This window comes from Tauraco erythrolophus, chromosome 1 (assembly GCF_009769465.1).
Source record: "Tauraco erythrolophus isolate bTauEry1 chromosome 1, bTauEry1.pri, whole genome shotgun sequence".
In the NCBI taxonomy this organism is placed as follows: domain Eukaryota; kingdom Metazoa; phylum Chordata; class Aves; order Musophagiformes; family Musophagidae; genus Tauraco; species Tauraco erythrolophus.
The window spans coordinates 68,180,327-68,193,469 of record NC_141465.1 but is presented as its reverse complement, the minus strand read 5'-3'; the positions used below and the strand labels follow the sequence as shown (position 1 = coordinate 68,193,469).

At 42.2% G+C, this 13,143-nt stretch overlaps 1 protein-coding gene across 2 annotated transcripts in view; it reads right to left on the bottom strand.

The window, feature by feature from the left end:
- Positions 1-11,326, bottom strand: part of GRTP1 (growth hormone regulated TBC protein 1) — a 40,633-nt gene extending 29,307 nt beyond the window's left edge. For both annotated transcript variants that reach the window (XM_086619820.1, XM_086619830.1), the window contains exons 1-3: positions 11,235-11,326; positions 9,173-9,324; positions 2,888-3,046 (exon numbers count right to left, since the gene is read on the bottom strand). In XM_086619820.1, coding sequence (XP_086475946.1) covers positions 2,888-3,046; positions 9,173-9,324; positions 11,235-11,272 — 349 coding nt within the window. In that variant the 5' untranslated portion in view covers positions 11,273-11,326. The remainder of the gene's footprint in view (positions 1-2,887; positions 3,047-9,172; positions 9,325-11,234) is intronic.
- Positions 11,327-13,143: the final 1,817 nt, after the last annotated feature.

The window sequence follows — 13,143 nt, the reverse complement described above, 5'->3', positions numbered from 1 at the left end:
TGTTAGCTGCATGTGCATCTGAGAAGACTTGTATACACAGACATACTCTGAAATTCAACAGCCTAGCCCAAGGGGGGCTTACTGCAGGAAGCTATGTCAACTTACATCTCAGCCTTTTGGTAGCCAACAATTAACCTTTGCATTAGGAGGTCACCCACATTTTATTCTGCCAACATCATTTGTCCTACTAAACTTTATTATAACAGGGAATGAACAACAAAGGTCAGTAAGAATGCATGCCCTTCTAAACATGTGCGTAAACTAAACCTGAAAATTTCCATCAAGATTTAGAGACTTGCATTCTTTAAGCTCTTACTTATATGTTTAGAACAAAAACTCTGCTCTCTTACATTTTTTTTTTTTAAATAACGTTTGAACAGCAAGCATCACATAAAACAAAATCAGCAATAAAGTCCATCAGTGAAGAATCAGCAAGTTAAAGGGCAAAAAAAGTGAAAGGACAATTTAGATTTATTTAGCTGAAAGACTTTTATTGCTATTACTAATCAGATTTTTCTTTAAAGATTAGGCCATTTATCTACACAGTCTACCTGCACTTTTTAACATGATTATATCCCATTAAAGACATTCTTATATTGAGAATAAGTTCCAAATGTACATGAAAATTGTTTGGCGCTTCTGGGCATGTGAAAGAAACAGGAAATCTTGGCTCTTACAAATGTTTTAAACTGAATTTGAAATAAAGTCTTTGGTTGGCCTTGTCCCCTTGCCCCTCCCCCTGAACAAAACAGAAAGCATGGTTGCTGTTCTCTCGTTTCTAAACTGCAGCATTGTCCTGGGCTGTTGCTTTACAGCTAGACCACAAGACTAAATGCAGCACAACTGCCTAAAAATTTTGGAAACCGCAGATACGAGAAGTGAATGGCAGCAAGATTCCACATCTTACTCTAGTTTACTGTTAAAAACAACTCCAGTGATGGGAAAAGAAGACAGGCAGAAACAAACTGAATGTCAGACATCATTTCACACTGAAACAGTCCACAGCTGAGGCCAACCTAAAAAGTTTGCAGTCAACAGGAGCACTCAGTTTATTAAACACAAAGTTTCCATCACTTTAAGTGCTTTGCTCCTTCCCTTCCTCATATGTTCACATTGTTTCTTCCTTTCTGAAGGGAAATCTGTCACTTTGGTGTTTGAGGTCCTCTTTTTATTTTTTTCCTCCAATAAAACTCTTCAACTCACTTTTCTTTATCCCTTCTCTCGCTTGCTCCTTGTTAGTTTTCTCTTCTGCAGTTTTTCAATCCATGCGGTAGCTCTTCCAAAACTTTATTCCTTCCGTAATTCACTTTTATTCACAGACTTTTATCATCTTCGATTATTTTTCCTCCCTCCCAGAAATATTTTTATTTTACAGTATAACCTGTGTGGAAAGCCACCTGCTGTCACATAACCCTTCGTGTTATTGTCTAGTACTGGAAAAGAAATTGTAACTCCTTCTTGCAGCAATTATACCTCGCCTGAATACAGTCTGCTGCTTCTCCAGGCCCTTAGGAAGGCTGGCTTTGGAAAGTCATCTTAGTAGCTCCATCTGTATTCATAAGCTTGGAGCTCTAATGTTTCTAGTTCTGAGTAAGATATGAGCCTGAAGATTTCTGGCTAGTCTTCATATTCACAGGAACGCGACTGTTTATGTTCCAAAATGCCTTACAGAGGTGTGTAGTCCCAAAAGCCCACAGTCCTGCCGCTGCTTTTTGGGGGTGGGAGCAGGGAGAGGCAAAGGCAAAACTCAGCATAAATCAAGAAGTGTTCAGTCAGTTATCCAACTCAAATAAAATCTGCAAAGCCCCAAGTTTAACTAGCTGGCTTTTTCAAGAAGAACAAGATGACAACTGTGCCTACTACTCTAACGAAACAACTTCAGCATTGTGCTTGCCCAAAGCACAGCTCAACCTCTTGACAGATTAATTGGGGAATTCAGCCAATATCAGCTTCTCTACAAAAGCTCTGCTGCAGCAGGTTGAAAAGTTTCAGGATAAATATCAGTTACATCAAACTTGTACTTGCTTGTCCTCCCCCATTGCTTCTTTTAAACACCCAGGGAGTCAGTCTAAGGTCTGGTTGCCCTAATATCCTGTCACCAGCATTGGTGATCAATGTTCACAGTCAGTGCATATGAAACTGGATTAGTAGAGAAGGGGTATTTCTCCTCCTATGCTTCCCTTCTTTCAGGGATTTATATCTACCATTTAGGATTTCATGCATCAGGTGGATTTCCCCACCCCTCAAACTCCTTTTTAAACCATTCATATTTTTGGCCCCCGCAGCACCCTCCAGCAACAAGTGTCACAGTTCAGTGATGTGCTCTTCTAAACCTGCAGCATGGTACATTTCATTCAGTGTCCTTAGTTCTTATGTTAGTCGTTTCTTGGAACAATTGCTCCCCATTCACCCTCTCTACACCACTTCTAATTCATATAGCCCTATCAGCAGCTTTTTCCTCAGCAATATTTTTCCCTCAAGCTGAAATCCTAACGTACTTAATTTGCGTCAGACAGACAGGGTACCACATCTTCAACCATCCTTGCTGCTCTTCCAGTGTCCTACTGGGACAGAAGCAAGGAGAAACAAACCCAAATGCAGGTCTCATGGTACAAAGTTGTAACGCATCATCCACTTAGAAGACGACTAATAATGTCTTCTAGCTTTTTCTCTGTTTCTTCCCAAATAATTTCTAATCTTCCTTCATGTTTTTGACCACATGATGAACCTGGAAAGATCTGTGCTGTTAAAGAGCTTATGGCTAATCTAATTTACATGTTAATTTGGCACTTAAACCACTACTACAGAAACATAAATTTTCCATGACATAATCTGATCTCTAACATTTAAGGACACAGGACAGAAACAGTGTTACCAAGACAATAACCTGTTTTGATTGCTTCAATCAGCTTGTCATTCTTCTCTCCTTCAAGCAGTCTGTGGTAATATCCAGGGTTTTGTTCCATGTTGGTTTGGGCCCCACTCACAATCATCCAGATCAATGCACGATGTTCATTGGGGATGCCCTTCCTGATGTATCTTTTCACTGCAAAACATGAAGTCTAGTGTTTATAAAAAAAAAAAAAAAAAATCCAGTTGAATTTTTCTTTTGGAAATGAGCAACAGAAATTTGAGAAGTCATCTGAAAACTCTTGACTAGAGATTATTATTCTTTCTCCCCTATGCTATCATTTGGGATAAGCATTTCCTTTTCGGCTACACCGTGTATTTTAGATTCACTCCTAAGTTCTTGCCACTCAGACTCCCTACACAGATCTCCAGACCCAGGCCTTCCTCCCTCCTCTATTCGGATTTTGAATCCTTTCCTCTTCTTCCTGCCTTTCCAGATGGAGATATGAACAAAGTCTCCTCTTAACCTTTGCCTTTTTCATTCAGACAAGCACTGACTTTTTCTTTCCCTACATCACCAATGGCCTCTGACATGACAGCCCTTTCCATTTGCTTGGTTATGCTCTGGCATAAATGGCTGTGTTAACGTAACCCTAGGATTTCAGCTTCGCACCTAAGCACAGAAATCATAACAGAAACTGAGAAATATGAAATACGTGGCTACTATCTCAATGAGCCTCTGGATGAACTGGAGATGCGAGTGAGCAGCAGATGATTTTTCCTAAAATAACTGGGGATGTCTTTTCAAATCTAAAGTAGCTTTTATCTATTGCATCATATTTATCATCAGGGTGTGCTTTGGTTTGTTTGTTTGTTTTTAGACAGATGATTCAGTGTAAATAACTAGGATGCAAGATTGCAGGAAGAAGCATCAGGCTAATGACAGCCAAAGCAGCTTCCTCCTACTGCTCATTGGTACATAATCATAAATCAGCATTACCCCTTCTGACCCAAAAAGGCAGCCAAATGTTTGAGATCTTTCTGCTTTTTCCAGGGAGAAGAAACTGGCAAAGGAATCAGATGTTTCTTACTAAATGAATGAGACTGTATCAACTAGAATATCAATTTCTTGTCTCTAAATTCTATGGGACTCAAATGAGAGTGGAGATTTTTATTCCACACACACAAAATATCATTACCTAACTTGGTTTTATCCAATCACTGAGATCTGTAACTCAAGATAAACACTGCCTGAACTAAATCCTTAAAAACAGCAGAGTGAAACAAGATTTTACAACAACAGCCAGCCACCTTCTAAATACTTCCCACTTAATTGCAGCTGCCTATCCTTTAGGAGCCAAAGCTGCTTTACCAATGTCAACAGAGAGATCTGTGCATCAATAATGGTCGTTTCACCAACCTAAAGACTGGTATGTTCTCTCAAAGAAACACTCCTATCCTTGACATTTGCAATAAACACCTGGCCTTCAGGGCACAGTTTTTGTTTAGCTTTTTGTTGAGGATTTATACTATGGGTTACAGTCTCTACTGTTTCAGCTGTAAAGTAACTTTAATTACACCTTCTTTCGGACAGACTAGAAATAATTTACTTGTTTCCATGGCTATTTAATAATCCCTACTTCATCTTTTTGGCAAGATTTTAAACTCTAATGCTCAAGAAATCCTACAGATGGATATAGCAAATGAAGGAATGAGTATGAGGAACCAGTCCCATTTAGGTCAACAAGAATGTCTCATTCAGATGAGCCTGCACATGTCTCTAGAAGCATACTTGCTGACTAAATTACTGGATTATCATATTCTAACATATAATTCCAGTGGTATTTTTTTTCTGAAATAACTGTCAATTCTGAAAGCAGAACCAACATCCACATCCAACAGTACACATTAAATTCAAGAGAAGCAGAGACAAGCCTTTGACATTGGCACAAGGGGAAAGCAGCCCTGCAGCACAGCATACACTCATCATTCCTCAGTGTCATCGCTCTCATGGTAATAGGCAGCCAGAGGCTTGTACTGCCCCAAGTGATGACCTACCCCAGCTCCCCCACTCCCTGAGGAATGGAAAAGCCTTTTACATGGTGCTTTTCTTTCTCACAACATTATCATTCTTGCCAGGATCTGCAAACTGGCATACCAAAGCAACAAAGTAGTTCTGAAAACAAGGACGGTTGCAATTAGGTCTGTTTTATATATACACACATATACATGTCATACTATATAAATAAAACTATATTGTTTTATACAAATATGTATTTATTTTGCTTTCTATAGGCCCTCTTCCACATTATCCTCAAGAACTTAAAAGCCCCCAACAGTTCACACTGCAAAATATCCTCCCACTGTAACATTTAAGAAGCTTTCGCAGATGAAGCCAGATTGTGCATGTCTCTCCAGCCACACATCCGACTCCAACTGTAAACCAAGGGCTGGATCTCAAAAGTAGCACTGCTAAATACACGCCCTCAGCATCCACACTCAAAATCGCTCCCAGAATAACCACAGTGTGCACAACACAGTCTAAGCTTTAAAATGTGTAGTAAAGAAGTATCTTTATGTGAAATTTTTGCCTCTGCTTATTAACAAAACATAAAATATCAATTTTTAAGCAAACAAAAGCAGTCTTAGTAATTCCATTACCTGGTGCCAGTTTCTGCACATTTAGAGTCACACTTTACTAATATGTTTTTCTTGTTAGAAGAAAAAACAGCTACATGATAGGGAAGTAGTCTAGAAGTGCTGAAAAATATTCAAAGTAACTTCAAGAGAAAAATATGCAGAAAATAACTTTCCAATACTGTGCACTACTTATAGTAACAAGATTTAAAAGTAAGTAAATCACTTTAAACATGCCTGTCCCTGTTTAATGGTAGAATATGATAATTTTGGAGGTTTTTTCCTTCTAGACAAAGTTGTAGATACAGATTAACATTGTTTCACACTACACCATAGACTAAGATTATGTAGGGAAACCCAATTTAAAAACAAAAATTATCTCATCCAAAATATTAGAAAAGTATGACTCTGGGAAGCATCTGCACTTTTAAGTTACAGTTACTGTTGAATGCTGAGGAAACCAACTTGGACCCTAGAGGAAAAATTCTACAAAAGAGCTGAAAACAGCACGCATCAAGGAATTGAAAGTTTTATTTTATGACTACATCACAGAAGAAACAAAGCAGATCTGTGCTGTAAACGTTCAAGTTACAGCCAAACACAAAAACCGACTAAGATGCTCCTTCCTTCCTCCAACACCTGGGCTGAAACAGAAGTGCTTCTGTTACAATCACTGTTTAGTAACACTACTTTCACCTTTCGCTGTATATTTTACCAGCCTCAAAAACTAGAAAGCACCTTCTGCTACTGGTCAATTTTGACTAATCCACTTACAGTCAAATTCTTTTATGTAGCATGCTTTCGGTCAGAATTAAACTACTTCAAGCAATTATGTCAGTTTGTCGCCCGCCTGTAAACAAGCTGGACCAAAACACAGCTTTCTGCTCTCAGAAAGATAGCAGCTGAATGGAGAAAAGCAAAAATTAAGATGATCTCAATAATGGCAGAGAGAGAGAGAAGGCAAGTGACCAAACATTGACTGAAAATTCATATGTGCAGAGAGGACAGGGAAGATAACATGGGTAGAAGGGGAAAGAAAATACCAGAAAATAACAAAAACGAAGAAACTGAAGAACGAGCAAAAGGAGCCGTCAGCCAAAATTCCCATGACCCGCCCTGCCGGAAGGCTGTAATCCAGAACAACAGGATACACTGCTTAATTACTGTTGTTAAAACATAGTCTAATTATTTTTCTTTACAGTAGAACAGAATTATATACATACATATCACTCTGGATATGATGCAAACACCGCAGCATGTGAACATGCCACATTTCCAAACTGGAAAATTAACACAAGCATCACTCCTTCCTGTTCACCCAGACAGGAATTATGAGCTTCTCCGTATGTAAAGGCAAACGGGCGTGGAGCTACTGAGATACCACATGTACAACGCCTCTCTCACGTCTATTCACAGCAGGATGCATTTTGAAAAGCCCCCAGTAGAACTCAAAATAAGGATATAGGTACACAGGTATGGTTATTGTGTTCAGGGGCAAGAGGCAAGTCAAATATTCTTCTCGGTTCCAGCTTACGGCTGACTTGCAGCAGAGGGGACGTTAATCAGAACCAGCAGCTCCTGAGCAAAGCTTGAGAGCAACGAAGTCAGGCCCTGGAGGAGGGAAATTCAGTGCACCACCAGGCAGACCTTCTGCTCTCTGCCTGCACGGAAATTGCTGTAGGATCATCTTGCAGGATAAAGCACACGCCTAAACAACTGCTTACATAATTCTAGGTGCTTATGCCACAGATTCAATCTTAATAATTCTATATGAAGGGAGGTATTTAAAAATCAGTAATCATACAAGTTAACTTGTTGCTCTCCTCTTCTGAGGTACCAGTCGATAACGAGGAAAGCTTATTTTAACAACTTTGAATTTACACTCAGACTACGTTTCCTCAACATTATTTATTCCACTCTCCTTGAAACTACATATTACATACATACACATGAGAATGCACAGTCTACAAATTCAAATATCTTTAGCAAAAGTTAGTAACACCAAAGATGAAGAACAAGCTCACAAGGGCTTGCTACAGTCAAAAGCCATTGCCTGTGTCCACTCAGTGGATTTATGGTATCCCGTTTTTCCACAAACAGTAGCCTGTTAGAGACGATTAAAACTGTGTCAATGGTTATTGCCATTACACGGCTAGGGGGGCAGCGTGACCAGCTGTACTGAAGCCTGGTGGACAAGCTGAGAGATTTGGACAAAGTTTTGGCTCCAAAATAAGACCATATGCATTCACACAGTTTGTATCACAGTAGCGTTCTGTGTCTACAATGCTGGAACAGGCTACACGAGGGAAGAGAAACATTAATAAACTCACAGAAATTGCTAAAAGCTGCCATTGTCACAGTTTGCACATTTTAAGAGAAGAAGGAGATAGATTAAAACCTGAGATTTTTTTTTCCACAACGACTAGAAGACTAAGTTCTGCAGAATCCCAAAATCTTCGCTAATTCAAAATACCACACGGTTATCGCTATATTCAAACTTGACACCCTAACCAAAAGCTTCTTTACATTCGGAAGAAAAAGAGGAGAGTAGAAGTAGCTATTTTCTAGTTAGCAGCACATGATCTAGCACCTATAGCTTAAACGGACATTTTCTGGGATTCTTCAGCCTTAAAACGGACATCCATACACTAAATACACTGTTAAAATGTCTCACTAGTTATCATCCCATTCTTGGCACCAAGAAAAAAAAAAACACCCCAAAACAACAAAACCACTAGAATTAGCAATGTCTGCACCTGAAGCACAGCTCTAAACATTTGACTACATTACAGTCGGTGCCTGATGAACTTTTTCTTAGTTTTACTCACTTTTTCTTTAACTTACTTATAGAGAACTCTGCCCAACTCTAAAAGACTCCAAAGAGAAAGCAAGGTGAATAGCATCATTAAAAGCAAAAAGGAAAATTTAGATGCTTATATGAAAAAAAGTACTTCTCATCCCACAAAAAGAATAGGGGGAAAAAAAAAATCCACCCTTTAGTTTTGCAGGATTCCCTGCCACCTTCTGACTCCCTCCATTTATTTCTTCCTCTTTCTTTTGCAAGATAAAACATTATTAGATGTTTTCTTGCTTTTTGAAGCAGCCATTAATGATTCCATCAGCATTTTATTCAACGTTGCATTAGCTCTTGCAATAATTTTACTTTCTTCACCTCGTAAGGCATTTAGCATCAGTTCTTAGTACACACCTTTTTAGCGGTGAGGTGAACGTCATTTTACAAAAGGAGGATAAGAAGAGCTAGAAAATCTTAGCAATCTAAAAAACCATCAGAGTCAGCAACTGAGAGCCCTAACATCCTGATCCCTGGAGTTCAAGACAGTGTCTTCTACAGAATCTCATGCCTTTTTAAAGACAGCACAGAGCAGGGTGCACTACAATAAACTGCTGTAAAATGGCATCTTGACGTGCCAGTGGCCATAATCTCTAGGTTACAGACGTAATAAGGTAATATAGTGTATGCCAAAGAAGGATTACTCCTCTGTAAGCTTTAAATCAAACCAATGATTCCCCTTGCAACAGCATACTTATGTATTATTACCAATTATACTATCTTTCATTGAAGACAAAAATAGCATTTAATATTCAAAACCACAAAACAATTTAATACAATTTATATTGATTACAACGTAATGCACTTTTACCTATAAATAGATACACAGCTCACCTTTTAAACTCTTCTGTATATTGTTATTCCCCTTTAGGAGCTTGGACCATTTTATTGCTCTTCTAGTGAGTACCACTAGATATCTGGAAAAGAATGCTTCATAGGATGCATAATCAAAGTCGTCTGGCCTTTCAAACCCATACGGATCAACCCTACAAAATAAAAAAGAATTATTGTACAAATGTTTCTACACACCTACAGCTGAAAAAAAAATATATGCAAGTATGCTTTAAATGACTTCCAATTGCTATTTCTAAAAGCAGCTCAAAACTCCCTCCTTCCAACAAAAACCTCTTTCACACAAACTCTTACACTCCATTCAGCATATCAAAGCTGTTTAGGTAAATGAATTTAAACATGCACTGTTCAGTCAGTTTTACAGATTTCACTACTTTTAGATGTAAGGAGTTTTCAGAGTTTGCAAAATTGACCCAAATTACGATCACATAGAAGTCTGGGAGGTATTTTTATCCATAATAGAGACAAACAGTTGAAAACTATGAAGACATAGCACAACAGTTCAAACATGTCCTGAACTCACTTTCCATGCAGCTCTGCACAGAAAAACTACAACAAAAAGTACAAGTGTAACAGCTTACAAAGATTATTTTTAAAAGGTAATTTCTGACATTATCTTCGTGAAAGTACACAGCTTGGGAAAAAAAAAAAAACAACACAAAACCCACTTGGGTCAATTTACCTTCTTCACAGGTAGTATCAAAAATGCTCACTTTATGATCTTTAACAATTTTTCAGTGTTATTATCACATTATCTCAGGCAGCACAGCACTGTCAGACTTTCAGAACTGCAAGCCTGATTCTGTTTTAGCTTGGTATTTCCAGTCACCTTGCTAAACTAGATTTATGGCAACTTCCCAGGATGCTTTATACCTGCCGATCATCACCTGAGTATGGAACACTCATAGGCTTCACAGAAGTTACACAGGCAGAGGTCTGTCCACGCAGAAAAGTTTGCAAGACAGACATCGAGGCTTAACTTCCAAAACCACTAACCATTTCATTCATGGAAGAGTTTGCCCATGGAGCAACACCCGCACAGCCTTGGGGAAACTGGCTCACTGGACTGTCACGGGTAGCAAAGAATGAATCAGAAGAGGAACATTTTAATATTCAGACCTCAAACTGGTACTACCTAATTGGCAGTTAGAAGAGGCACCTTTGTATTTAGGTACTCCTCAAATTTGACACGTAAAGTACATAAGAACCACCAAAATCCCTGCTGCAGGTTTCTCTGGAGACACAGAATGTGAGAACGGTCAAAAAAAATCCCAACACCTCTATGAACGCACATCTCACTGTTTACGACTGTGACTGCCCAGACAGCATGTACAGATTAATCTTACGCTCAACTCCATTCCTGAGGTAGAAAGGGAAAATAAACAGTCAGGAAGTGCGGTTTTAAGGAAGTTACCTTCCCTAACCCGCCTCCAGGCAGCGAAGGTTACCATTACTCTCAGGTGCCCTTAGGTTAACCGGCACCGTCTGCCGATCTGTGCCGGGGCTTTTCCCGGGAAGGAGCCCTCTCTCTTCCCCACGTATCCCCTCGGACGCCCTCGGCCATGTCCCGCCGCCCCCCGGCCGTCACCTGCGGCCGCCCCCTCAAAACACCCAGCTCTCCGGGGAGAATATCTTGTTCTCCCCGGATGAGCCGGCTTTCAGTTCACCCTCCAGCTCGGCTCCTCTCTCCGCTTCAGCCCTTCGCGTTTCTCGGCAAGATCCCAGCAGATCCCTGCTATTTTAAGGGACCACCAAAAAAACCAAACTGCCTGCCAGGCGCTGCGAGACACCGCTCCCGGCTCGCTCGCCCCCTCAGGCAGAGCTTTGCAGATTCGCAGGAAAGTTGTAAAAGCGGTATTTTTAAACGTGACCCCCGCACCCCAGGAGAACCCAGGTGGGAGCGGGCAGGCGGCCGCCGTCGGTCCCGGCAGCGGGGCGGGCACGCCGGACCCTCTGGGGGTGGCTGCCAGGCACTCGCCTCAGAGCCGGCCCGCCGCAGGGGCCCGGCACCGGCGGACGGAAGCACGGCCGCCAGCAGCCCTACCTGTACGCCCAGTCCCGCCCGTCCTCTCGCCTCTCCATCGGCCGTCCGCGCTCGGCCTCCTCCCGGCGGGGAGCGCGGCGCCTCGGCCGCGGGGGTGGGCTCTCCTCCGGCCGAGCAGCGCCGCAGCCCCGTACGGAGCGGCTCCCGAGTTGAACTCTCCTGCCGCCCTCCGAGGGGCGGGGGCGGCCGCCGGGTCCCGCCTCCCATGCCAGGGGCCGGGCGCCGGGCAGGGCAGCTCCGCGCCCGCGGGGCCGGGCGGCGGTGAGGCGGCGGCTCCCGGCCGCGGCCCCGCCTCACCTGCGCGGCCGCGGCCGCCGCTCCTGCTCCGCGCCGCCGGGCGGCGGTGGGGCGCTCCGGGGGGCCCGGGCGCCTGGGCGGCGGCAGATGTTCGTCTGTTCTGATACGGCTTTAGATTTGTGTATTTCGCTTTGCTGTCTCGTCTTGGAAAAAATTCACCTATTTTAGTGCGAGGGAAGTGTCTGACTAAACGAGGGTGAGAGCGGCTTCAGGTACGGCCCTTCAAACCAAAGGAATTTCCCCATAAGCAAGGAGAGGAGGGGGTTGTATTAGTATTTACGTCCACTTGGTTGATTTAGGCTTTTTTCCCCCAAATCCTCGCACTCTTCCATTTAATTTTCCCAAATAATACATTAAAGTCAATGCTTTGTTACGGTGAAATACTACCAACTTTAGCTTCTGCTGACTTAGTTTCCACCATAAACTAACAATCATTTAAATATGATTTAAATAGTAAACGGCAGGTTGTCAAAACCATGGAGTAATAATACCTGAAAAGGCTTCCCCATTTCCAGAACCCGCCTCTAACATTAGCACAAGGCTCTTCATCTTTGGAGGTGTCGAACAGACCCCAAAACCCACACGGAGTCTGCCCTACCTGACTACCAGCAGCCTAATTCGTAACACACTGCGTAACAGAACGGAGAGAGCGAAATCGTATCCCTGCTTGTCCTTTTTGAATCAAGTTCTGACTTTGCACCCAGCAAAGTGCTTGGAAAATTACAGCTACTGCTGGAGAAACATTATCTCATTCAGCCAGCGACTAAGAGTCGCAACAGATGGGATTTCACAAGGGAGATAAACAGTTGTTCCCTCCTAGCACACTCCTCGAGAAAGCTACCTCCTCTCTGTGGGATCAAAGGCAATCACCCACACAGAAGTGTGGCTCCAACGGCAGGGAAAATATGTGGAGGTTTGTACTTGGTTTAGCCGCCATCACAGGGTTGGAAAAGTTTATGATTGTTCAGCAAAAGATTTTTTTTTTTTTGTGGGAAAATTCTGTGCTTCAGCAGGCATAGGGCTTCTCACAGCAGAGTGTGTCTTGCTCAAATTACTGTGCAGAGTCACAAACACGTTCGGGTACTGGCAGGACTGGAACCTGATTACAAACCAGCCTGGGGAGAGCCGGCCGGTGCCTGTGCCAAGCCTGTGCTTTGACATCCCGCCAGCGTTGCCTTGGCAGAGCGTAGGCAGAGGCACGCTCTGCAAACAGCTCTGCCTCAGTGACTTGGTCAAAGTCGCATAGAAAATCCTTGGCAGAGCTGTGAATAGAAGGCGGCGATGCTGTCCCACGGAAGAGAAGAAGGAAGCCTCAGTTAGGCAGAATACCCTCTTCTCCCCCAAATCCTGAAGCTGCGGGTTTGCTTGGTAACAGGGTTATGCTTCACCCGACAAGGTCAGGCTTTTTCATGCATGTTCCTTTTAAAATGATCCATCAAAAGTTCCCTGCAAACGGCAGATTGTTTCTGTGATTAATTAAGGGTACATCTGCAGTGTATCAAGGGTAGCCTTGTGTATACTACAGCGCATTTTTACTGTCAGCAAGCCTTAAATGTTATATACAGTTTCTGTTGCTCTAATACAAGCATAACAACTTTGCGGTTCACTCAGC